The 26,804-nt window shown below is 45.2% G+C and overlaps 1 protein-coding gene across 2 annotated transcripts in view; it reads right to left on the reverse strand.

The window, feature by feature from the left end:
• Positions 1-26,804, reverse strand: part of TMEM68 (transmembrane protein 68) — a 410,518-nt gene that overhangs the window by 57,888 nt on the left and 325,826 nt on the right. For both annotated transcript variants that reach the window (XM_069621059.1, XM_069621060.1), the window contains 2 exons: positions 13,067-13,127; positions 11,791-11,930 (listed from right to left, as the gene is read on the reverse strand). In XM_069621059.1, the coding sequence (XP_069477160.1) occupies positions 11,791-11,930; positions 13,067-13,127 (201 nt within the window). The remainder of the gene's footprint in view (positions 1-11,790; positions 11,931-13,066; positions 13,128-26,804) is intronic.

A 26,804-nucleotide genomic window follows, 5' to 3' on the forward strand; every position in this document is an offset into this window, starting at 1 on the left:
TGGAGATAGCAACTGCCGGCCAGAGGCGCCCCAGCAGCCAGTCCCAAGGCGCAACCCGTGTAGAGTGCACAAGACACCAAGCGGAGCTACGGCACCAACACCCACAGGGACCACAACACCTCCACAGTAGGACTTCCCCCTCATGTTCATCGAGGCTCCAAGCCATGACGTTGGAACGTCCTGCGATCTGCGCACTGTACACCGCCCTAACGGTGCCATCCATGAGGTGCTGCATGGGATAAGAGACACTCTGCGCTGCCGGGCACTCTGAGAGACCGGATATCGTTGTGCACCTGCTATACCGGTACTGTCCAGCAAGAGATGTAGCCTTGGCAGGGCAGGACAAGGGAAGGCCATCCAGCATAGAAGTGACTATCTCCCGGAACAGCGCCATAGAATCACAAGCCTCCCTGCCTACCATGTTGGTGGCCCTGACTGCCTGCCACTGAGGACACCCTGGCTGCCGGTCACTAATTACACCCTGCACGCTATGCCATCCAGGACCAGGCTAAACAGCGCTTGGGGGAGATACCAGCCGGACCCCCTGAGTTTAGCCGAGAACTTGTGTCTGACCAATTAACCAGGCAGCCCAAGGCCCCAACACCAAGAATCAGTGCATCAATCAAGAAATGGGTTGCAGATCATCATGAGTGCTTGTGCGCCCCCTTGTACTCCTGGAGGAAAGAGATGAGCCGGATCGGGAGAACATCAAAGATGAAAGGGGTGATTGATGTCCTGTCACCCCATACCCTATTAACAGCACATGGCGCAGCCTGGACGCCCTGCGACCGGCGTCTTGCTGCTCTGAACATCAAGGGACTATGCCGATGTGGTCCCTGGTACCAGCCAGGTGCGGCTTTGCCGGCCGTGAACTGTACCATCAATGGACCTGGACTCGGGAAGTGACTCCTGAACGGACGCTGATGGAAGATGAACTAGTCTCCTGCTCTCCTGCAGTTGCTTAAAGAGGACTCAGTAATCCTGTGTGTTTTGATGCTGTGAACCTGCATAGTAACTACATGCTTTAAGTGGTCTCAGTAAAGAATAACACGGTGGGGCTGTGATCCAGCAGTCGCAAGGTGTGCATGGAGTGCCAACCGCCAACCATGGTATTGTTTGTTTAGCTGCCGTCCCGAACCCCAGGTTAATAAAGGATTTTGCAAACGGTGGTAGAACTGCCTATATTCCTCCAGCAGCTCACCGGCCATGACTGTCTACTATCGAGTCCGTTTAGAAATGGGTTAGTATATGTTGTGTCTGTAACTGTTGGAGTTAGCCATGTATGCGTTAGTGGCATATCCTATTATTGGTCTACCCCACAAGTTCTAAGTGTTAAGTATTTTGCTGTTCTGTAACGGATGGGATGCATGCATGTTTCAGCAACGTTCGTTTTGTTCTTTATAAAAAAAGGAGGAGTGTTAGGTGTGACCCTCCCATGTGTATCGCCCCTTTAAGGGATGTGTCCCTCCCACGAGTATTGCCCCTTTAAGATGGGCCATGAGGTTGGTCTGAGTCCGGGTCTCATTGAAGATGTAGGCCGCAGGCCTACACATGGCGGCCCAGCCCTGCAGGCCCTGGTGCCATGGGACCCTCGTGCCAGGACGGTGGCAGAGGTCCGCAAGGTCAGGAGCCTGGCAGGCTGTGCCCCCACCCCGCTGGCGCTGATGTCCCATAGTGCCCGGGGGCCTGCCAGATGTCCAGGGCAGGCCCCAAACCCCCACAGGCACTGGGCCTGTGGTGTGCTGATGGAAACAGCATCTAGGGGCGCCTGCCGGATGTCTATGGCAGGTGACCCCCAACACGACCGATCTGGAAAACTGGGGTTAAATCTGTGACAACAAATACAATTATTACAATACGAAAGCCAATGAGGGATCGTGCCATATCGTGGGCAGTGGTAGTGACACAGATAGCACGGGGTGGGGGAAAAGTAGAGTACTGCCTGTGGGCAAACACAGGGAACTGGTCATGTTAGCATGGGGCTGAACTAACTTACTTATGTCCAGCCTATTCCCACATGTCTATCAGCCGCTACTTGGATGGGCTGGCTGTGCTGATCAGCCAGGAGTTTCCATTTCCTGCGCTGGCTGTGATGCATAATTGCGTAAGCCAAACAATGAGCAAAACAAATAGGTGTGGCTTTACAGGAATAGAAGGGCATGGCCTTGGGAGCTGGCATGTGGGGGTTCAGACGAGTATTCTGAATGCACTCCCACCACAATACCCATGCTTTACCCAGTCCACTGCTCTCTGGCCCGACTCTTCTTTTTTTTCTTTTACCATCTTGTCCCTCGTCGTCACCGCCCCCGGGTTCGTGCTGATCAGCACAGCAGGCGCATCCAAGTAGCGGCTGATGGACATATGGGTATAGGCTCGGACTTAAGTTAGTGTCCTTCAGCTCCACGCTAACATGACCAACTGGTCAGGCAGTGCTCTCTGTACTTTCCCCCCACCCCTTGCTGTCTGTACCACTACGCACAATCTGGCACGATCCCTCTGTGGCTTTTGTACTGTAATAATTGTATTTATTATCACAGAATTTTAAATTTGAAACATATGTGTAGTGTTTAAGCAAGAAATGCTTTTGAGCGAGTAATGGAATGGAAGCTGGACTGCTTTTTTCATTGGTTGTCACGGATACAAAACCTTACCAATAACACGGTTAACAATCGTTAGGTCAATCTTCTTGGCAAGCACAGGGGTGGCTTCTGACCTCCTCCTGGGTTCTGACCTTGGCGGGGCGCCTGCCTGACGCTTAAACCTCTTATGCCTGGGTGGATTCAGCGATGATGGACAATTAAAGACTGTCCGCTGGTGCCAACATAACACACTGACAGCCCAATATAATCAATCACCCCCCTCCCCTCCTGCGGACACTGAAGCACATTCACTGAGGAAGCCATGTGTTGTGGCCAGGCCTGGCCGCCTGGGGAAGTGAAAGCAACAGAAATTGCCATTTAATATTGCTAGCATAATAAAATCAATGTGGTGCCTGGCGTTGCTGGACAGCAGAACGAGCATACATGCAGACTGTCAGTGCTCACTGCTCAGTCAGACGGAGTCTGATTTTGAGGCAGCTCTGTGAAATGAAAGTTAACATACAACTACAACACACTACAGTACTCAGTATTAACTAACTTTCTTATGAGACTAAAGTAGCATCATCATGATGGCAGAGGTGTTCCTGGAGGACTCGTGCTAGCGGCGGCACCCCATAGAGGGTTTCCCTCTCATCTTTGTACCAGGCCTGCACGGCCTGGTACAAAGACTGTCCCTGAAGACATGGCAGAGGAACATGAGGCAAAGCTGATGGCTGCCTCCTAAGTGCTGTTCAAGGGAGACCAGTGCTGTTCAAGGGAGACTCAGAAGAGGTGGGAACAACAAGACCAAAAAACAGAATTTCAGCACAGCCCAGCAGAAAATGGATGCGTTGGAGAGATTCAAGAAGTGAGAAATCAGCAAATGGTGGGAGACCATGACCTTGACAACATTTACAGAAATGAAGAGGATTCCAAGGGGCTTTTGAATTCTCACCATTCTGACATACGAAGAAATAGATACAGAATTAATAGCAGAATGGACAGATCACACCAATTTCTGCTCATTTTTAATGATGAAGACTTATGAAATATGCTAAAACAGACACAGAGACAGACATCTATTGGAAATTGAAAATTAGAAGACCAACTATATAATTCAGTGGAAGATGAATGTAAGCGCAAGGTGGCAAGAATGGAAGAGAATTTGGAGCGATCTGAAGGAGAGAGAAGATTGAGAAAACAGCAAAGGTTTCAATGAGACAAAAGAGATTATGAACAAGGACCAATCTATAAATTTGCCACACATTTTGTTTAACTTATTAAGGATCAATTAATTAAAAATAAGAACCAGCTAAGAACACAGGAAGCAAATACAGTCATCACCCTTATCTTACCCTCCTCATTAGAAACAGAAACGTCTGATCCAGATTTAAGACCAGCAAAACTGAATTATTTAGAGAAAGTTAGGCTCCTCCACCTGGACAACATGGCAGAAAGGAAAGCCCAATAACGTTTGTCATGAAGAGGAGAAAAAGGAGGCCAACGAGGAGAGGTAACAAGTCTAGGAACAACATCTTGCCAATGTATGACAATACACTCAAGACAGAGGTCAGAGATCCGGAGGCAGGGGACGAGGAATGAGGAGTTAACATTAAAAGTCTTCAATGGCTCAGAGAAACGATTAAGTCCTATGGAACCATCTGTATTGGAGTTAGGTCTCTCCTTTTGCCCAAACCAGGATTTTGATCTAGAACAAACTAGAATTGACCTATTCAAATTCCAAAGAAAATTGAAGAGATGTTTCCTTTTGAAACCAGAGGATCAAGAAAAAATAGATGAGGACCATTCTAACCTGAATCCTTTATCAGTTAAAGATCTAGAAGCACTATTTGCATTGGACTCCATAACAAACGAATAACTCACTAATGGCATTACCATGGACAACACACATTTCCAGGAGATATGGGATAGAAACTGACCATCCTAGAAAGAGTGGATTTAAAGTATAATGTCATTTTTGCCCAAACATCAATGCAATCAATATAGACATTTTCCAAGAACTAGTCTTTAAGATTTAAGGAAATTGTCAACCAATAACAATAGAGAAAACCCTTCAAATCTATCCAAAGAACAGAAAGCAGCATTACAAAATATTCAAGCTGACAACTCCATCATAATACGAAAAGTGAATAAAGGTGGAGGGATAGTTCTCTGGGATAGAAATCTATATTTGAAATAAGCAGGACAACATTTGAATGACAATTAATGTTATGAAAATTGTGAAGTCTCACTGTTATTGGAGACCAATAGAGAATTTGATGAATTGCTCACTAACTGGAACATCTAAACTTGATTGACTGGGTAGAATTGATGTTCCGAAAAATCAAGTTCCCTACTACACTGATCATGTATTTTGTTCCCAAGGTATACAAGAGTACCACTGATCGACCTGGAAGACCCATCGTCTCCTCTAAGGGTCCCTCTTAGAAAATGTCTCCAAATAGATTGACATTTTCCTGCAACCTTTTGTCAAAGACCTTAGTTTGTATTTTAGAGATACCAGAGATCTAAATAAAATCAAGAGAGTGCTCTGGGATGTGGATTATATACTGGCATTATTGGATGTGACTTCCCTACATACTAGCATCAGACATCAGGAAGGTCTCAAAGCATGTAAATATTTGCTGGATAGCAAATCAGTGGGTTTTCAACAGCATAATTAACTAATTCTAACATTACTCCAGTTCTGCCTTGAACATAACATCCTTTTGTCTGAAGAACAATTATACAGACAGAAATGCAGGACTGGGATGGGTTCCTGTGTAGCTCCCAACTACGCTAACCTATGCATGGGATGGTGGGAACTTATAACAGCATTAGCAGAAAAACGTGATTGCTATGTGGAACAAAAAGTCTGTTGGTATAATTTTATTGATAATTTGTTTCCAATATGGAAAGGTTCATCAGAACAACTAGAAGAATATATATCAGTGCTGTACAATAAATCCCTTAATCTACAGCTACCTACGACCAAAAGTAAAGAAGAATTTATATTTTTAGATGCCATTCGATTTCCGGAAAAAGTGCAGTTACATAGCAAACTATGGAAAACCAACAGCTTAAAATTCCACTCTACATGCTGGAAGGAAGGGGGAATTAGCCACCCCATACATTCTACTTGAGATGAGCCGCTTGCTCTTGCACTAGTGGGGGACGCCTCCATTGCCCTTCTGCTGCCATGTGGAACAAGGCCTCAGATGGAGTAGAGGCGGGACTATTGCAAGACACTTGGACTCCATTTTGTGTACCCTCGACTCCAACTTTGGACTAGGCCTCAATTCGGCACTACGAAGTCTCCTCTCCCCTCGGCAGCGCCGCACACAGCGAGCACCAGCCGCCCCCACCTTTTCTGCGCGGCCCAAATCCCTTTCTCACGGATGCGCTGAAGCTAACTGCAACAATTAATACTGTGTTTCATATTATTCTTCCTCTGAGATCACTGTCCTGCGTGTGAACCAGCCTGAACCATGCCTTGTAGCTCATCCATCTCCAAAAACCTGCTCTCTCACACCTCCTGTTGGAAGATTACTGCTTGTGTAACCCTGTGCCCTCCTAAGGTATTCTCTTGATGTAACAGAAGTGTGCCCCCACTGCGCTGACCACCACAGAAGTGCTGCCAATAAACTCTGACTTCTGTCACCGTATATCCTGTCCTAAACTTAACATGCGTCACTCCACCCCCCATTTCGCACAGATGTGCCAGACCAGCCCAGTCCCCAGGTCATCTCATAAAGTAAGACCCCCACACTTTTCACCTTACGAAGGACCCAATGCAAAATGATCAAGTGATGTATATACAGCGTGTAAAGCCTCGAAGAGTTACTTAAAGGTATATTGATTGTCATTGTTTATTGTATGCCAAGATTTAGTATCTATGCCAGCTTAGCTAGTCTCAACCGCATCACCAGCATGACCTGACACTCGCCCTACCCAGATACGTCCAGCAGAACGACGTGAGGCTCACCCTCCTGCCAAAGGAGCAGCCAATCCTGACACAGCAGCACCTACAGGCCCCTATGCAATGTCGCCGTGTAACCAATAATATTGAATTTTTGTAAACCTTATAGCTGACATCACTGATGACGCCTTTTTTTTTTATAATCCATTGTAAGTGTAATGCTTGCCAGAGCGCTCACAGGGCCGCAGAGTTCTCTTGATGCCGAATTCCATATACAACTTTGGCAACCTTGCAACCTGTTCTCTTAGTCTCATTTCTACTGGGGTGTGTCTTTTATTCTGAGTTTGTATTGGTAATTTGGGGAGTGAGCACTTTCAATGCTCACAGTTATCGCCTCAAAACATTACTCAAAAGCATTCTTTATGGGGAACTACTGAGAGAAAAAGGAAACTGCTCCAAGAAATCAGATTTTGATGAAGAATCTATAAACATTGCTACCAGATTCAAAGCAAGGGGGTATCAATACAAACATTGCTCTTCAAAAATCCAACAATACTGACAGAGAGCGGACAGTTGCTTCTAATAAGCAAGAAAAGCATAAATGGAAGCTAATGAAGAAGACATAGTGAGGTTCATTACGCCATTTTCTAGAAAAGCAGGCCATCTCAGATCCATTTTGAACAAACATTGGCCTACTCTCCAAGCAGATAAAGACCAAGCCAGACTTTTTACAAGGCCAAGATTATTAAAGAATGAATTTCACCAAGTGATTCTTTTAAGAATAATCAAAACATGGGATTCCACAAGTGCCATAAATGTAAAATTTGTAATCAGTTGATAACAGGGACTGAGATTGGATTTGGCAAAGACAACAAACAAACTTTGGAAATTAAAGAGTCGATCATTTGTAGGTGTATGCAATACTCTGTCCCTGCAGTCTCATGTACATTGGCTCTACGATTTGTCAACTTAAGAGAAGAATTTTGCAACACTAAATAGCCATAAAGAACAAAGATGTGACTTATCCTTTGGCTATACACTTTGAAGATATGTAGTGATGCTTCTCGGTTAAAATACACAGCATTGGCCCATATTCCAGAACATCAGAGAAAAGGAAAATGGAGAAAGACATTTAAGAAAATTAGAATCTAAATTGATTATTAAATTCAGTACTCAAAAGTCAAGAGGACATAACACAGGTGAATAGCTGGTGTACATCTGATGGACGATTAACATTTATGAAAAATAACATCTTGGGTCTATTGCTTGGATTAAAATGGAGGATTATCAGACACAGAGCAGAGTTTATCTACAGTATTGGATCTAGCCGCTTGTGTTTTGAGTTGCATAAGCCAACATGTACTTTTTTGCCCACTGAGGCCAGATTTAATAAGTAGAACAGCTGAATTGAAAACCCACTTGGGCTGTTTTTGGCAGCAGCACAGCACGAATGCTGGTAGCCACAAGCATTTTTTGCCTCCAATTTTTAATGCACCAGCATGTTTATATGAATGGCTGCCAAAATGTATTCACTTGAAATGATTTTTAAACAAAAAATCCAGGCCAATATGTTTAAATGAATAATATGGTTCCTTTCAATATTATGTATATTGTTATTCAATATGGTTCTGTATTTTGGGATTTACACAAATTTAGTTCTCCATATACTTCTAACTTTAAATGGATAGAACCTTTTGATTGATACACTTTATGGAAAGGTCATTCCAAAATGGTGCTCGTTTTAGTAGTAATTTGAGCACCGTTTAAAAAATTGCAAACATGTGACCGCAAATTTAACTGGTCAGGTGATCTGGGTGTGTCTGAAGGGAACACAAAAAATGGAGTCTGAACCAGTTAGTGAAATTACACCCGACGATCCCCTGATGTAAGGGTGGAACGCGTGATGACTTTAGGTGTGCTGACTCCTAGACCCATGATTCTCCCAGTAAGTCCATCTCTGTAACTATGGTACTTTTTTTGTTTTTTTACTCAAAATTAATTCATTTTGAATGTTTCAAAAAAAAAAGCTCAAATCGATTGCCCTGGTTTTGTGTTTCAATACCTACCTATTCTGATTTAATGTATGCAGATGTCATGAGGCGATTGTTACTAATGTGTTGGTATATACATATATATATATATATATATATAGTTAAAAGTTTAGTTATTTCTATAGCGCACTTAACCCTCAGGTATCTATGCACTTTAGCTTGGTCACGCAGTTCCAGATAGATATCAATTTACAAGTCATTGAGTTACAGCATACATGCAAGAAATGTATAGAGAAAAATAAAAATTAAGCCAGTACAGATACAAGACATCTCGCGGTGTAGTAAGTGTCCATACAAAACATTTACAGAATATACAGTTACTGCAAGAAGTCTAGTAACTAGTTTGAGCTATAATGCAGGTCTGGGGATCAGATGGCAAGTAACGGTACATTGCGGCCACTCATACAGTTTTAGAACTACAATTACTGGGAAAAGAGCCATGTTTTTACCCTAGATCTAAAGGTTCAAAAAGATGGTTCGGCTCTAATGGCAGTGGGAAGGGAGTTCCAACATATGGCTGCTAACACTGGGAATCTTGAGCCCCCTGCCATTTTTAGATTATACTTGGGTATATTGAGGCAGTGTAGGTGGGATGATCTAATGGGTCTGGTAGAAGAATGTCTTGAGACTATGTCAGTTAAGTATTGGGGGTCTGTGTTGGCCAGACATTTAAGAGTAATGACGAGTGAACGTAGTTTGATTCTATCCCGTACTGGTAGCCAGAGTGAGTCTCGTGTGAAGGACAATATGTACCTGGAGCGTGGTATGTTGAGGGGACAGCGAAGGGCGATGTTCTGGAGAACTCTTAATCTATTCAAGTTGTGCTCAGTAGAGCCTAGAAATAGGGTATTACAGTAATCCAGTTTGGACAAGATCAGAACCCTTGCTAGTGTAAGGCAGCTGTTAGTGGATGAGAAAGGTTTGCAGGTGTTGATTCATTTGTTAGTATATGCTGTTGAAGAAGCTGTGGAATTGACTTGTTTTTTGAGAGAGAGGGTGGAGTCTAGATAGACGCCAAGGGTTTTCACCTCATTGGCAACTTTGATGATCTTTCCGTCGATGTTAAAAGAGTTGTACCTAGGGTCGAGTTTATTTAGCCGGGCTTGAGTGCCGACACTCAAGTTCCATCTTGTCGTCATTACGGCAGAGGTTGCGAGTTGCCATCCATGCCTGAATTTCAAGATAGATTTCATTTAGTTTCTCAGAATCTTTTTCATAGCAGCCAGTGAGTGTGTTGAGGACCTGAGTGTCGTCTCCATAACTGGTGTAGGTAACACCCAGGTTATCAAGACGATCAAATAAGAGCTTTGTACATATGGTATAAAGCGTTGGTGAAACACAAGATCCTTGAGGGACTCCACCATGGATGGGAATTGGCGCAGCCGCTGCTGTGGGGTTGAAGACTCTGGCGGTTCCATCAGTGAGGAAGGATTGGATCCAACTGGTGGCGTTAGGGGAAAAAGCTGCAGCGGTGGAGAGGTGTTTGGTAAGAATTTGGTGGTCGACTAGGTTGAACGCCACTGATAAGACCAGGCGGAGCAAGATGGGCAAGTTAAGTTACTTTTCCAATGTTATTTAAAAAGTACAAAGTAAGTCAACTAACATGTTTAAGAAAAGGGTGCTAAGGTCCATAATGATTAAAAAAAATGACTTAAATATGCTTCATATTTAATAAACGCAGAGGTGTCTTGTGCATTTACATGGAGCCCTGTGAATGCATTGCTTACAGAGGAAGTTTGTCTTGGTTGTGCACGAACGTCATGAGAAGGGGTATTGCATAGCGCTCGGGCTGCTGATGTCACATGGAGGGGAGTGTGCTATGATTTGTTTCCTTATTGGGAAGGGGTCCCAGAGCTCCTAAGATCGTTGCAATTGTAATTGGTTGTTTATAACACGCTTAATACCCAGAGGTTTCTAAGAGCAGACCCAGAGATCGAACCTGCATTGCTCTGTGTCGTTTTGCTTCCAAGGCGAGCACAGTGCCCCTGAGCTATCCTCCCGAGACTCCTAGATCATTAGTCACCTTTGCATCGTGGTCACCCCGAAGTTCACCAGGCTGTTACCAACGAATTCATGCAGGGGCCTTCAGCCACTTTTACAGAGGGAGCATCTCTGTGCCAGGGGCCTGCTGGAGACTCGAGCTACAACTGAGTATCATATACTGGGGGTTAGTGTGAGGACCCGTCTGTCACAACTGGAAATTGTCTGAAGGGTTCAAAGTGACTTAGGACTTCAGGCCACACACCGGACTCTAGTTTCCCACATGCTCCTGGTGTTTGACGGCAAACTGAGACTCCAAAAATGGTTGCCGGAGTGGACTCAAGACAATGTGGGCACATTGATGCTTCCTGAATAGGACCGATTTAAGCCTAATTTCAGCACAGTGCGCCCGTCATCATGAAAGATGAAGGCGGCAGGGTGAAATGTTGGTTTAAAGCTGTATAAATATTTTTCCAGATGGTGATAGGGCACCCTTAGCACCCACTACAAGTAAGCAGGTATGACGAACAGATGGTGTTGTAAACGATATATTCATTATAACCGTCATTCACAGCCTTCTTCCTCGGGTAACTGTACACATTTTGAAAAGGAACAGTTCTTGTGCAGTATCCGAAATTGCAAGTACAGTGCTGGTAAAGTAGAGTATGTAATGAAAGCAATGACACGTTTGCAAAAAGAGTCAAGTAGGCTGGGAAAACATTAAGTCAGTCTAGTGTAACTTAAGGACAAAACCAACTGAAGGCTTTGCGTGAACCAAATAGGTCTGGAAAAAATGGAAAAAATACATGCAAAGTGATGGCCTATGTTCTTAGAAAGACAACTTAATTTTGTTTTTCTATGGTTTATAGCGTGTCATACATGTCTGTGACAATACAAACACACACATACATACATACGTGTTATAAAGCACACATCGGTCAACAAATACAGTTTGGCTGTACATATGATGCAAAATGGGAACAAACGAGGAATAGAATTTGGATATGGTTCTCGACCAAAGGTTGAGGGGAGGGGGAATTTTGCAGGGCACTGTGTGATACTTTTATGAGCGGGGGATCCAAGCATGGCCAGTGCCAACGATTTCATAGTGAGGAGCTAAAGATTAGCAAATAAGGAGCCATGTAATGAGGTTGTGCAGCGTGTTACAGAGGAGTGTACTCCACTTGTATCCCTAATATTTTGTACTAAATTGGAGGTTAAATAATATATTCGGAAGGCAAATACTTGAGCATAAAGTTACCTTCTCAGCCAGTTCTGTTGCAGTAACATTTGGATCGTATGGTATCGGGTCTCCTAGATAAGTGCATAATTTGACCGGAAATCCTCCGTATATCGGCAGAAATGGAAATCTGAAAGTTTCATAAAGCCATCGAAACACTCCTGGATCAAAGAAGACAAGAGCAGCAAAGCAAGCTTATTACTTGACATCTTGGACCAAAACATGCATGCTATAGAAAATATGTCTACATTTTCAAATTCATCAAGTTGTTTGCAAATGGACACTGGGCAGAATGACTATTAAATATTTAAAGTAAAGCTAGTAGCGCCAACACATACATTAATAAAACTAAGCGGAAAGTGTAGCTTTCTGGTACAGTTTATCCAAGAGAACGGTCAGACACAATAACCAATTAGACATCAAAATGAAGGCCATGTGTGCGTCTCTTAGGTAAGAATGATACAATCTCTTTATTTATTTACATTATTTATCAAATATTTGTACTGAATCACAACATTGCGGCTATATAACGGGCCATGTATAGAACATACGTTAATATATAATCATTATTAGCCAGAGTTATGAATTTCAAACACATCTTCTAATCAATAGATCATGTACATGAAGGCAACTCTACACACGGGTAAAACACAAAGGTCACAGGGGAGGTGTCACCTTGCACAAAGTTCATTATAGAGTCCCCACACTAAATCATATTACTCAACAAACTTCCAACAGTAAGGCACCTTCTTCCTAGCTGACAAGGAAACCATGCCCTGCAGCCAGACTTCAAGTTACGGCTGACCGATAAGTTTCAAGTTGATTTTTACATAGTGCTTGCTACAGCAGATTTTGATTTTTTTTCCTCAGTTTAAAGACAACTGACACATGAACAGTTAACAGAACTCATCTAGACTTAGTACCTGAAACTTACACAGAGCTATTAGTGTTTTGCTCACTGAGCCATCAGTCTATCCTGTTTTAAGCGTTTATAGTTTGCCTCACTTCTTTAAGCATTACACATGGAATTTCATTTTGTCTGGGGAAAATCTTGCGCTCGTTCCCAAGAATTTTTTGTCCTCAACTTGTGCCATGGGGTATCCCTTGCAGCAAATTGGGACAACAGCTATGTTGATAAAAGACAAAAGGGGACATGAAAGGATACCCAACAAATAAAATATGTGCACTGCAAAGACAACAACAAACCTAGACCGCAAAGGTGGCCAAAAACGTTCACTCACTATGGAAACGCATGCAAACAAAAAAAAAACGAAATATAGATAAGGATATAACTTACGGAATCCTCCAAGGGACCTAAATCCTTCCCGAACATTTCTTGTGAACATCGGAATGATGGGCTAAGAGAATAAAGAAGAAAATGTTAAAAGCTTAAATATAATGCACTCAAGAATTCTACCAAAGATTTCAAATTAAAAAATTCTGCTGAACACTAGCAATGACGAGTCGATTTGAATTATTTAGTTGATCCAAGGAAAACACTGGTAATGAGACTGAATATTTAGTTTGGTTTGCCGTTAACTGGTGTGAAGGGTGGACAGTTCTCCATTCTACGTCAGGACCTGGAGGGCGATTATTATGCTTCACTTACTTTAAACCACTTTCCACAGCAATGCAAAAAAGCAAACTTTAATCCCAGCAAATACCTAGGCCTTTTTGAAGTTGAACTTTTCATAATACATGCTACCAGGTAACCAATCTTAATCAGTCCAGCCCTATTAGGTCATATCGTATCCTTTCCGATTCCTCTGTTTGCTAATTTCAGCAGATTTATTCAGTGTCTATTTCTAAATTGCCCTTGTGAAACAATCACTGTGGCGCTACAAAGGGGGGGGGGAGAGAGGGACGGATCTTTGAAGTCTTGCAGCATTTAGATCACGTAAGTGCTGAAGACCAGGGAAGCTATTGGGTACACACAGGCACACAGGTACAAAACAGACAAGTGCCAGATACACACGTGTACGAATGAAGGAAAAGGATGAGAATGGAGAATATGGGGAAGTGCATGCTAACAGAGGCAGGACCTGGGAGACCAGGCAAAAGTAAAAATGAGATAAGGGGGTGCGGATCACATCAGGACATCTGCATGGATAAGGGACATGCATGCCCAGCTAGTGAAAATATCCAACCAGAAAGACCAAGCAGAGGCATAGATCAGTGGAAACAAATTCCTAAAGCGCTTATAGTTCTTTGACGTGGGCACACTTTATGCACTTTCTGAAACGAGGATGGCTCTTCATCTCCTTTTGAGCTAATAGCAAAGACTTTCTTGAGTGGGCCACTAAAGGGCCTGAGGACCTACTCTTAAATATCTAAATGTCTTGTTCTTGGGCAAGAAGACAGGGGATCTGGCGAAGGAGGATCTAAAGGACTTGGTTTAACAGTATGTAGTCACCTTTCCATGGAAGCAGCATGGGCATAAGCCTCAGCAAGCACTGTAGATGCTGCAGAGGGTCATTCCTAGTGAGGAAAATGGAGCCAAGAAGGATACATCTGAGGAGGTGCAGTCAAGAGTGATTTTCTTGGAGAGTTAATGGGTGAAAGGAAATTGAGCTGAAAGAAAGCGAGCTATCGAAGAAATACCCCTAGCACACTAAACCATTGTGGGAAGAGGGAAGCCTATAAAAGCGAGAAAAGGAAAAGGGAAAAGGGGAAAAAGGGAAGAACCCAGAACAACTATTCTGGTCTTTAAAACATTGTGACAGAGTTCATTATCTAATATCAAGGCCTAGATAAGGAGGAGATCGGAAGCAAACTGGCTAGAAGTAGTGATGGGGACACCGTCCAGCCTGAAGGCAATTTGGCCATCATCAGCATAAGACTGAAAGAAGCAGGAAAAACAAGAGGTTGGGTCAGCAAGGTAAATGTTCAAATGCCTGGGAGACAGGAGAGATCATACCATTACTGTACCGATTTTTCTGCGCCGTCGACCATGTCGACTTTATTTTATTTTCAACCCCCTTTTCACTGCATATACATGTGGGGGGATGGGTACAGTAAATTAATATTAGGGGGATTAGAGGGGGTTGCAGGAGTCTTCCCCCCGCATATATATGCAGTGAAAAGGGTGCATTTTTTTTTTTGGGCAGAAGAAGTAATTGCATAGATCCAGACAGGACAGAGCCTTGAGGAACACCACAGAGGGAGCTAGTGGGATAAAGATGCCCGACCTGACCTGGATCCCCCTATCCCGAAGGAAGGAGAAGAGCCACCTGAGCGCAGAGTCGGAGATGTTGAAGTGCTTATCATGTGGGTCGAGTAAGGTTGCGGAAGAACAACAAAGCAAGATAAGGATGCTTTGGACAGTTAAGAGATAGGGAGTTCCTCTCTCAAAGTGGATGGTGGACTTTGTTCCTCTCTGAGCCTGAACCATGAGTGGTGGTCATTCAACAGCCCGCTATGCTTGGTAAAAAGGCAGGAGTTGAACGATGGCCAATTTCTCCAGTATCCTGCTAATGAAGGACAAGATGGAAGTGACAGTTATCCGAGACAACAGGGTAATCTGAGGGTTTCTTCAAGAGAGGCAAGACCTGTTTATTAAGTTCTGGAGGGAAATACCCTTTTTGAAAGAGATTGCATGAGGCAGCCAGTATAGGAGCCAAGGTGACAATGTTATCTTTGATGGTTCTGGTATGTCAATGGGAGGACCTGTTCAAGGGACGCCTTCATCTTCTTCAGCGTGGGCCCATTAATAGTCCTAGGCAAGTGGGTAATTAGCCCCTTAGTGTGCAAAGTGATGGTGTGTGGAATTCTGTCATGCTTGTTGAGGAAGAAGGACAACCGGTTATCTGCTAGGGTCTGAGAGGCAGTAGGGATGTTGGAGAATGCCACAGGCACACTAATTTCCTTGTACATCCTGAAGACTTATGCAGAGTTAATGGAAGCCATGCCAATGCAACTATGGAGGAGTGCCCTTTTCTTGCATTTTATGAAGGCATGGAAGCCTCTCTGGTAGTGAAGGCAGGCCATCATTTCTTCTCTGGATTTGGACCTACACCATTGTCACTGAAGAGCTTTACTCTTCTTCATGTTTGTCAGCTCAGAGTAAAATCATCTGTTAAATTGCAGTGGAATTTCTTCATCCAAACTATAGCAGCCAGACTAAGGTGTTATAGACAGCATTGTGTAGACTGGCCAGTAAGTCAACAGGAGCCAAAAGATCTGGGGGGGGGGCTGGAAGCAAATGCTTAAGTGGAAACCGTTTTCATAGGTCTGAGGTAAAGGTATTTTGCCATATGGAGGGCGGAAGGGAGGAAGAATTTAGAGGGGTTGGTCATGTAGGCAGGGCGAAGAGTGGCTCACCAGGACAGCACATTTGGAGAGGTTATGTAAGTGAGTTGAGAGGAGGGGAAAGCATCGAGGGTATGTTCAGCAGTGTGACTATAAGTTGGACATCAAGATGGGGCAAGCAAGAGCATTGCAGGAGGCAAGGGAAGCACAATAGCTGGGTTGTTCGGGACATCCAGCGAGATATTGAAGCAGTCCTCACAAGGATGAGTTGGCAAGGAAGCAAGGCCATCCAGAGGCAAAGAGGGCCTGTTAGCTGTGATGATAGGAAGGGATTGGGATCCAAAAGGCTTTTGCAGGGCAAGCTCTCAAAGAAAAGCCAGGGAACAGCCAAAATTACATTAGTAGTGATTGTGTCAGGATAAATAAGGGTGAACCCCTGCCTGTCGTATAATTTTATCTTTGCTATCCAATGGACTGCGTTTATTTTCTGACATTAGTGTCTGTAATCTACTGCTTAGCTTTAAAGTGTATTCACAGCTTTATATTCTAGTTGTGTGCCACTGCATACAAGTATTAATTTGAAGGTGTCAGCGCTAAACACTTTTTTTCTGCATCACTGACATCGGCCGCCATTGGGCCCGAGAGCGTTGTAACCTCCTGCTCCTCTTCAAGACTAAGGGCACATTTTCCCATGGCATGGATTCTCCAGAGAATGGATGGAAGGAGGCCAGTAAGCAGCATACACGTCATGGTGCTCGTACTGTGTAATCAGCAGAGGGCATTAGGGTCGCGGGGTGAGTGCACTACATCAACACACGTGTTCCTCCCTGGGGCTTATCGCTGCCCTCACAATTGCGGCACAGATCACATTAAATCAGCAACATTTTATCTTGCGACCTAGGTGGCAGAGGCCTCAGATTACTGCAGGGGTAGCACAATCTACTAGCCCAATTAGATCGGCGAGGATATTTTATGAAGGGCGAGTACCATCTGCACAGTACTCGACTTTGCTGACAAGTGAGTATGAGGGATGTTTAAAATATTTATTTTTTTATTTCACTTTTACTGCAAAACATTAGTTTGCACTGCATGCCAAATAAAGGTTTCGGTGTATGGCTGGGCTTTGGGTGGCAGCATTGGACCAACGATGAAGTGAGCTTATGGTGACTGCACCTTTTTATTGAAAGCACAGGCAAATATTGCCATTGTCATCATGGGGCAAGTGCATTTCCCCTAGGTCAACTAAGGAACTAGCCTGCAGGTCTTGTGGGATTTTTAAGAATTTACAAGGCCTGTATAAACTGCATTTGGTCGTCACGCTCTGCTCTGCAACACCAGAGCAAATATACTCCTGTGAGACAGCCACGCTGACTGTTACGAATACACAGCTTGAAGGAATTGTAATTTCCAATTCCTTCCCTTTGTATACCTGAACTTCCCTTCTCAAGACTCTTGATTAGAGCCAATTCTCTACAGAGCACTACCCCATTGCATATCATGTCTTCCTCTGAAGAATAATAAAGTTACCTTAGTGACTACCTTACTCACAGTCCATAGTCCTCTTTCCTCCATACTTTTGGGACTTCTGTCCTGTGGGACGGGACCAGAGCACTTTTTGTAAAAAAGCATCAAATTGAAAAATGTGTCCTCATTTTACGCGGGGTACCGCACGTGGCCGTAACCCCGCCCTCCTTAGATCCGCCCCGTGCATCGCCCTTCAGTCCTTTTCTATCGCCAGGTCTGAGACCACTTAAGCAATAATAGAGGATACTTATTAGAGGGGACGGCGGGCAGGCGTATGGAGGAAAGGGGACCATGGACTAGGAGTAAGGTAGTCACTACGGTGAGTAACTTTATTATAGTCCTATGTCCCGTCCCTTTTCCTCCATACTTTTGGTAGATTACCAAGCACTCCTTACAGGATAACGGGTGGATGGAACTCCTTTACTGAAGAGGTTTTTAAGAACAGCTTGCCCGAACTTAGCATCAGCCCTGCAGCTCAGGTCTAAGCAGTAATGCTTCACAAAAGCTGATGGGGAAGCCCACGTAGCTGCCTTGGCAATGGTTTCCCAGTCAACATATTTTTGGAAGGTAATGGCAGCTGCCTTGCCCTTTACAAGATGGGCATGAATTCCCTTTGGAGGTTAAAGGCCCTGAACGGAATACGCTTCAGGAGATACAGGAAGCAATCCATCAGGAGATAGTTGCCTTCAAAGCCGGCTTTCCTTTCGGGTCACCGAACGTCACCAAGAGCTGGCAAGAGCTCTGAAGATGAAATGTTCTGTCCAAATAAAACTTAAGAGCTTGCCTTACATCCAAATTATGCAGAACCCTCTCAGCATCTGAAGCCGGTTCTGGGAAGAAAACTGGTAAGGAAATAGACTGGTTCTGATGAAAATCAGATACAACCTTATCCTTGCGAAAGATGTGGAATGGATGTTCTACCGACAAGGCCTGAAGCTCGCTTACACGCCTTGCCGAAGTTACCACAATCAGAAAGGCCATACAAAACATGCATGCCTGAAGATGCCAGGTGAGAAATGAAAGACAGCACTGTGTCTATAGCAGCTTCTCTGGTGTCCAGATTTTTTGCTAAACACCAGTGACAGAAACAGAGACATTTGCTCCTATACTGAGGTATGCAGTGATAAAATTGCGGCAAAAATGTCACCTAAACAAAAGATTGCGGCAAAAATGCTGTGATTTAACCCGTTAAAGGTATGCCCCATTACACCATTTAAGCGGAGTGGGAGTAACGGGGGTCCTCCCCGCTTCCCTTAAATGGTATAATGGTCCAGGGGTTGTGGGGGTGTCCCCTGCATCCTTTACATGGATTGCGGCAGCAAAATCACTGCCTTTTTGCTGCGATATTTTGTGTTCACTGCCATTTTTGCTGTGATTTTTAACTCATGGAACCTATACTGAGACCTGGTCGAAGGTTTTCTGGCCTCTTGGATAATATGCATATTATCCGCAGACAAATTGAAACTCTAAAGATATGAACTCGGGCACCAGGCTGCCAAGCTGAATGATTGTGGGGAGGGATGCCACAACTGCTGGTCGCTCTTGTGAAGCAGGTTGGCAATCAGTGGAAGCCTGACCGGTGAGCAGACGGACAGATGCTGAAGCTCCGAAAACCAGAAACTGGCTGCCCACCACGGGGCTATGAACAGGAGAGTGCAACTCGACACATTCCTGAGCTTGCATAGCGCCCGTTGAATCAGAGGAAGAGGCAGGAAGACGTCGGCCCTCATGTTGTGCCACAGAATCTCAAGAGCATCCCCCAGGGAAGAGGCTCCGAGCCCGTTCCTGGAAGCATAAACAGGAAGTTTCCTGTTCAATGACGTTGCAAAGAGGTCCACTTCTGGAGTGTCCTAATGGCAAAAAAGTTCGGAGAGGATCTTGGTGTTCAGCTCCCACTCGTAGCCGACCACCGCTCGCCGGCTGAGAGAGTCTGCTGTTACATTCAGCTGTCCCGGAATGTGTACCACCAACAGCTAAACACCATGCTGGATGGCCCATTCCCAAATATGAATGGCTAGATCTACAAGCGGAGGTGACCTGGTACCCCCTGCTTGTTGATGTAAAACATGGATACCGCATTTTCCGTGCAGATGCGGACCACTTTATTCACAATCCCTGTCTTGAACGCTTTGAGCGCCAGGAAAATTGCCAGACGTTCCAGATAATTTATGTGAAATGGTCTGTCCTGCTGCGACCACATGTCGAAAACCTGAAGATGATCCATTGTCACGCCCCACCCGATAAGGGAGGAGTCCGTCATAATGGTCACCTTGGGGAGGGCTCCTAAAAGGGCGCACCCACCGACAGATTGCTGGAAGAAGACCACCAAAGGAGATCTGACATTCTGTAGGGTGGAACCGGGATTTTTTTGGTGTCCGGGTACACCGCATGGAGCCAGGAGCTCCGAAGAGCCAACTGCGTAAATTGCATCTTCAGACGCGCCAGGGGAAGAGCAAGCACGCACGAGACCATGAGGCTCAGAAGCTTCTGGAACCACCAGGCAGACATGCTCTCTGACTGAATGAAGACTTGACACATGGTTAACAGATCCGCCATCCTGTCCACCGTCAAGTACACCCTGCAGTCTATCGTGTTCCAACAGAAACCTGGGAATATCAGGTCCTGAGAGATCGTCATGGAGGATTTCCGTCAGTTCACTGACGGCCAAAGACTGAACAGGAGCTGAAGGAGAGACTGAAGATTGCTCGAGGCTTTCACCGGAAAGGGACTTCGCAAAACCAGTCGTCCAAATATGGATACGCATGAATACCCTGTAGCCTTAAAAAAGCTGCAATGACCGACATCTTTGTGAAGACACGCGGTGCAGAGCAGAGACCAAAAGGTAGCACTCGAAACTGATAGTGCTCCTCTCCAGAGAGAACCGCAGATATTTCTGATGCAGGCTCCAGATCAGGATGCTTATATGCATATCCTGAAGGTCCACAACGCTGACAGTCACCCTTCTGAAGAGAGGACTTTATTTGGCTATTTGGAAGGGCGTAATCATCTTGAATTTCTCTTGAGGAAGAGAAAGGTTGAACTGGGAAAGGCCAGCCTGGTTGGGTTTTGGCACCATAAACAGACGAGAGTAGAAGCCCTACCCTCGTTCGCCTTGAGATCTAGAAGCCTCTGGACCTCAGCTCTGAGGGAGTGTGTCCCCGACTGCTAAAAGGGAGGATTGAAGGGTGGGATAAGGGAGGGGCAAGCAGAAGCCCGCCTGAGCGATGGACTGTTAGGTAGAATTCTCTGTTTAGGCTGAATTTCCTAACCTAGTGAGTCCCCCAGCAGCTTTGCTGGATTTTTGGGGTTAATGTTTTTCTCCTGCCAAGAGTGAGACTCTTTTACCCTCACTCTTGGGCATGATTTGAGTGTGTTTCTTTGAATCTAGAAGTGTTTAATGGGCTATGGGGTGTTTTACCCCATAGGGCTTCATGTGTTTTTGTGATGTGTGTTACACAGCACCCTCAGTGCAGTAACACAGGGGTGTCATAGTGACCCCCCAGTATAGACTCCATACCCTGGGACTGCCTACTGTCTCCCAGGGCATGTAAAGTCACCATTGACTTTACTAGTCTTAAATTCTGAACAGAACCAGTACAAACCATCATATTGTGCATGTACTGGCTGGGGCAATTCAATTGCCCCGTTGTCTGTTAGTCGAGGGGGCACGTCTCTGTCCCCCCTGATCGGGCTTTGGCTGGTGGCAGTGGATACTACTTTTTATATTCAACCGCGAATATTTTCCTATGGGATTTCCCATTGTTTTAGGCTACTATCTTTATTTAATTATTTACGGTAGCCTCGAACATACTGTCGGTTTATTTAATTAATATTAATTCTCCTGTTGGTATTTTTTTGCCAAAACTTGATTCTAAAATGGCGTTTGTGTTCTCTTCTGTGACTCCAACCCAAGTCGAGCCCTTTGTTCCACTTTTTGGCGGGCTTCTCCACAAAAGCCCTCCAAAGTGGTGCCACTGTCTGCGGTACTTAGGAGGGGTGGAGGGGGATTTAGGCACCCTGGACTGAGTTGCCTAGGCAACTCAAGTCGCACTCCGTCCTGATTGGCCCAAGTGGTGAGCCGGCCGGCTCACCACTTAGCATGTTTGAGTGACCGCTAGGCTGAGTGAATGGGGGTTTTCTGCATAAAAGCAGGGCTTTGGGGACTGGAACTTCAGAAGTCGCCACAGGACCTAAGAATACGACGAGGGAGAAGCTGAGCCTACCTGCCACCTCGCCACCACCGGTGGAGCCCTGCTGGACCGTCTCACCACTTTTTCCAACGACAGAGGAGATCTCCTGCCGGAGAGTCTTCTTCCTTTGACTGGTGGGAATAACCAGTTTCACCGTCTTTTCGCCTTCCCGACGTACCTCGTGGCCGCCTTGCCTGTGCCAAGCACCCCGGCAACCGGGATACCACGTTTTACCACGACTGCGAACAAAAGGTATCACCTTTAACCGGAAAACTCTGCGGCTGGTTTCTTCCCTGGCAGTGCAACGACCTTCATTTTTCCTCCAAGTCGAGATCTTCTCTTTCCCTGGACGACAACGCAACTTGCACCCACTGCCAGGAACAACTGCCACCGCTGGAGGATCTTTCCCACTTAAGGTACTGTGTCCCGTCTGGCTTCCCTTGCTACCGACTGTACGGGGTAGATTTAGCCCCCGGCTTTCGAACCTGGGTTAGCCTGGGACACCCTGGCTAAACTTTCCTAAGCCTCTCTAAACTCTTTCTGAACTCTCTGCAAGACTTTCTAAGCCTAGTGTAACTGTGATCTTGGGCGCATTTGTGCTCTGCTCTCTCTAAGAGTGGGCCCAGCCTTTGGACTTTGGCTCACTAGTGACTTTTGCTCTTCTGCCTTGCTAACAGTGTTCCTGAATCTTAGAGTGGTGTACCTTTTCATATTCTATCTCTTTCGCTCCCTTTTTCACAAACTTATTGGAGTGCTATCTAGTCAAGCGCTCACCTCTGTATGAAAATAAGTGGTGTTTTACTAAGACTTATCTGATAAGGAAAAAGGGGTGTATATATTACAATAGTAACTGTGTTTAGAATATTTTACAACAAGAGTGCTGGAGTGTTTCAAACAGTGTGTTTTTAAATAAATAATTATATACTTTGATACCAAAGCTCTGGTCAGTGTTTGCTTGTATTGGTGTGTCTGAGTGCCTATTGTGTATACTTTGCATACTGCCTAACTCTTCTTGAGAGAAGTCTGACTGCTCAGCCACAGCTACCAGGTAAATCTGGGTGGTACAGACTGCTAACAAGTGGGTTTACTGCTAACACCTGTAGTCCTAAATCTTTTGCAGTGTTCCCTAAGGGAACTGCACAGGTTTCTGCTAACGTGGACAAAACCCACTGGTCATCGGTGACGGTTTGCCACACCTCCAGATGAGACGAGATTCGTCCTCCCACCGGAGTTTCATGCGAGCGTCAAAAAATATCCTTTTGCAGACTTTTCGGCGGAGAGACTACCAGTCCCTGAAGTGGAGGCTGAAGTCCGAGAGAAACACTGACTTTGTTGCTGTCTCCAACGGTAGTTACCTCTCGGCGGGTCAGTCTTACAGGACATGCAGTCCTGGAACTCCCTGAAGCCTGAGGAGGGCTGAGACTTGGATCCAGATCTCTGAGCGTTGACTGGGGCTTTCACTAGCATCAACAGACTTGGCAGTTTGCATGCTGGACTTAGTCTTGGAGAGCTCGTCATCCGTCGAAGAATGAAACAGCTCTTTGCCATCAAAAGGCAGGTCCAGAACTTTATCTTGGACCTCGTTCGAAAACTTTGTTGCATGAAGCCAAGCTTGACTAGAGGTGCCCACCCCCAGCATGAGGCCTCGAGCCGAGGTGTCGACATGGTGCGCAGCAGTCTTCAGCATATCCTGCGCCAACATCCTGGTGTCTGACAGACCGCCCTTGAAGTCTTCCAATATGTCAGCCGGAATGAACTCTCGGAAGTCAGCCAAATCTCTCCACAGTTTCATATTTGCTGCTGCTAAAATGAGCTCTGTGTTAGCCTGATGCAACTGCAGCACCAAGTTGGCAAAAAAACTTCTTGCCCAAGGAATCAAGTAATTTGTCCTCCCTTTGACAGAACCTGGGCCGCAGTTGGGGAAGTCGCAGAAGCCGGCTTGGATTGCAGAGTGGCGGCCGCTACCACCGTCGAGGACGGGAACGAACATGACGCCAAGGCTACTTCCTCAGAGGTGTGAAGCCTATAACGGGCGTCAATCCTTTTATTTATGTGTAGCCCGGTGTGGGGTGTTAGGACAGTTTTTCTGAAGTACTACCCATTTCTTCAAAACCATTCAACTGAGGCAGTACAAGACTCCACTCTTAGTATAAGACCGTACCAGCTGAGTACATGTTAGCGTAGGCAGAGCAGCCAGGCTTATTTTAGGAGGGAGAGATGGCAGTAGATACAGTACAAGTGAAATTGTAATACAAATGATCGAAAGAAACACTGAAACATGTATTCTAAAAATAAAGGATTTATTTAAGTACAGGCAGCCCCAGATAAATCTAGGGGTTAAGTAAGTATTAACACATTATATGAAATCACAATATAAAACACAACACTATACTTGAAAGTACACAGACCCAAGTATAGACCTTATTTGGAAAACCTAACAGTAGTTCTAGGGAAGTCAAAACCTTGTTATTCACATTTAGTATAGGTCAAGCCTATTCTTTGGGAGTAAAAGACCAATGGTTACTTTCAGATTACTTTTGGTAAAACAAGGGCAGTAGGCCCTTCCAGTTGTACGGTGACTCTTGGAACAAAACTGGACAATATACTTTTTGGTGAATAGTGAAACACTTATTCTAGGTGCAGTACAAACATATAACTACTTTAGTCATAACACACAGTTATACCAGGTGAGTAAAAACTAAGGATATAATATACAATTATAGATGCTTTGGAAATCATGGAACCCCAGATTGAGGTAAGCAATAACTCTGGTAACTTGTTTGGGATGGCATACAGCTAACACAAGGTAAGTAAAACCCACATACTTTAAATTCACAATGGAGGGGAAAGTAAAACCCAATGTCACACTTTACTCAATATTTATTCTAGGTAAGCAACAACCTAATGTAGACTTATTAAGGACAGTGTCATGATCTCTGCTTCCAAAAGATCAGGACTTGCCCGACTCCCTTGGAAGCAGACCCATAACCCCGGTTCCGAGTGCCAGCCAGTCCCAATTGGGACCTTTTGGACCCTGTCCTGGCGCCAGTGGCACCAGGCTCATAAAGATGCCCAGTCCCAGCGCTGGAAGCGCCGGGCTCATAATGCTTGGGTGGACTTACCTGCAGCAGACCATGCTGCTTACTTACCTGCCAGTTGAACCCCTGATCCTCTTCTGTTTGGGACTACTTTTCCTGTTGGGTGGGGCAGGAGCCACTCCCTAGGTTCAGTACACTGGAACTCTTCTGGAAAGCAGGAACTCTTTTCTTACCTAGGCGTGGCTGTGGAAGGAGACACCTAAGCACTACAGGAGGCTATTTAAACCACACCCGATGGATGAATCTTGCTTTGCGTTATTCTGCATTCTCTGCAGCAGAACGCTCATCGTGTCTTCTGCTTCTGATCCTGGGCCTAAGGGAACAAAGGCTTACCATCCTGGAATCCAGTCTTCAGCAGCACCTGTAAAAATAAAGAAAGAACAGGTTAGCACTACGGTCTTCAGTGGCAGCGCATCTCTTACCTGGTCCATCGGCTGTCACCAACGCCTCGAGCTGCATTCCGGCATCTGAAAGACAAAGGCTTACCTACTCTTCGCATGCTCCGGAGGTCTTTGCACTGCATTCCGGCATCTGAAAGACGAAAGCTTACCAGCTCTTCGCACGCTCCGGAGGCCTTCGGCGCTGCATCCCGCATCTGAAAGACAAAAGAAGGTGCGTTTAAAGACATTGGGCAACTTTATTACTCACGTGCCATTACTCCTTCCCACGCCGAATCCAGTGGGTATTCCAGCACCCTTCAGCTTCTCTAAAGCTCCGAACTTGTACCTGCAAGATAAAAGGGACAGTTAGTGCGCATCGTGAAGCAGGCTACAAGCGCTTACTTACGTGCTTCCAGGCGCTGCTATTCCTCACGCGGGTTCGATCCGCAACTTTCATCAGCCCGCCATCCGCCATCGCCGGAACCCTGCAAAACAAGAGATATCATTACAAAAGACTTTTAAGACATTTGAAGTGCCCAGAACTTACCGTTCGTGCAGTTAACGACGGACAGCAGTCCTCTGAGGTCAAGAGGCCTGCACCCTTATCCAGTGAAGAAACTGGTTACGGCACCCAGCCCCGAGGCAGATGGAGAGCTCGGCGTTCACTTACCTAAGGTGAGGGTGTTAACCTTTGGGGTTCTACAGGAGAAGAGAAAGGGAAGAGGAGAGAGGCACCCAATAACCCCAGTTCATTAATCCCATATTTTCTATCTGCAGACATCTTACTCTTCGAGTCAGACATACAGTGTACAGAGGTCCAGCCCAAAGAGCCAACCGTGTGTTACACATCACCTTTGAAGAGACGGCATTCACCCAGTCAAGACCGGCGCCTCTGCGGGAATCAGGTGAGCGTTACAGACAGGCTAGCAGCAAGTTCACGGGAAGCAAGACCCAGTTGGGGGACACTCATACAGTTATCCTAACAGGACTAACCTGGTGATATCAACAGTTGGAGGACACTCATACAATTACCCTTCAGGAATAATATGGTTAAACCAAAACATTACTTTTGTAAAGAGGCACAACCTAATTACCGGAGAGTAAAACACCTTTACATCTACTTTCTTTTAGACTGGTAAAACTGTGGCTAAGGAAGAAAAGATGTTAACCATACTTTTAAGAATAGTGCATCACACATTCAAGATCAGCAAGAACGTTCACTCTTAGAATTACAGTTACCCACCAACTCTTTACAAGTAAGTAAAACACTTCATTTCTTTTCTAGGCAGAAGTCCCAATCCCTTCAAAGTCTTTCCCTTTTTCTTGGAGCATGAGTGTTCTCAGTGGCAGAAGGGGAGTCACTAGGACTAGTGACCAACACGCAGTGTTAGAACAAGTTCTTTAGTAGCAAAAGTCAGAGTTTCCTTAGGAAAACTTACAAACAGGTGAGTACTAGGGTTAGAAGAGGGTCCAGGGTCTTCACAGAAGACACCCCAGCAGGATTCTAGCAGTGGGACTGGGTGCACTGGATGAGGGACCTCATCCAGGGACTCCCAATCACAGAAAACACCTTAAAGCTACAAAGAAATCCCAAC

Source organism: Ambystoma mexicanum, chromosome 5q (genome assembly GCF_040938575.1).
Source record: "Ambystoma mexicanum isolate Mex_15411 chromosome 5q, UKY_AmexF1_1, whole genome shotgun sequence".
NCBI classification, from domain to species: Eukaryota; Metazoa; Chordata; class Amphibia; order Caudata; family Ambystomatidae; genus Ambystoma; species Ambystoma mexicanum.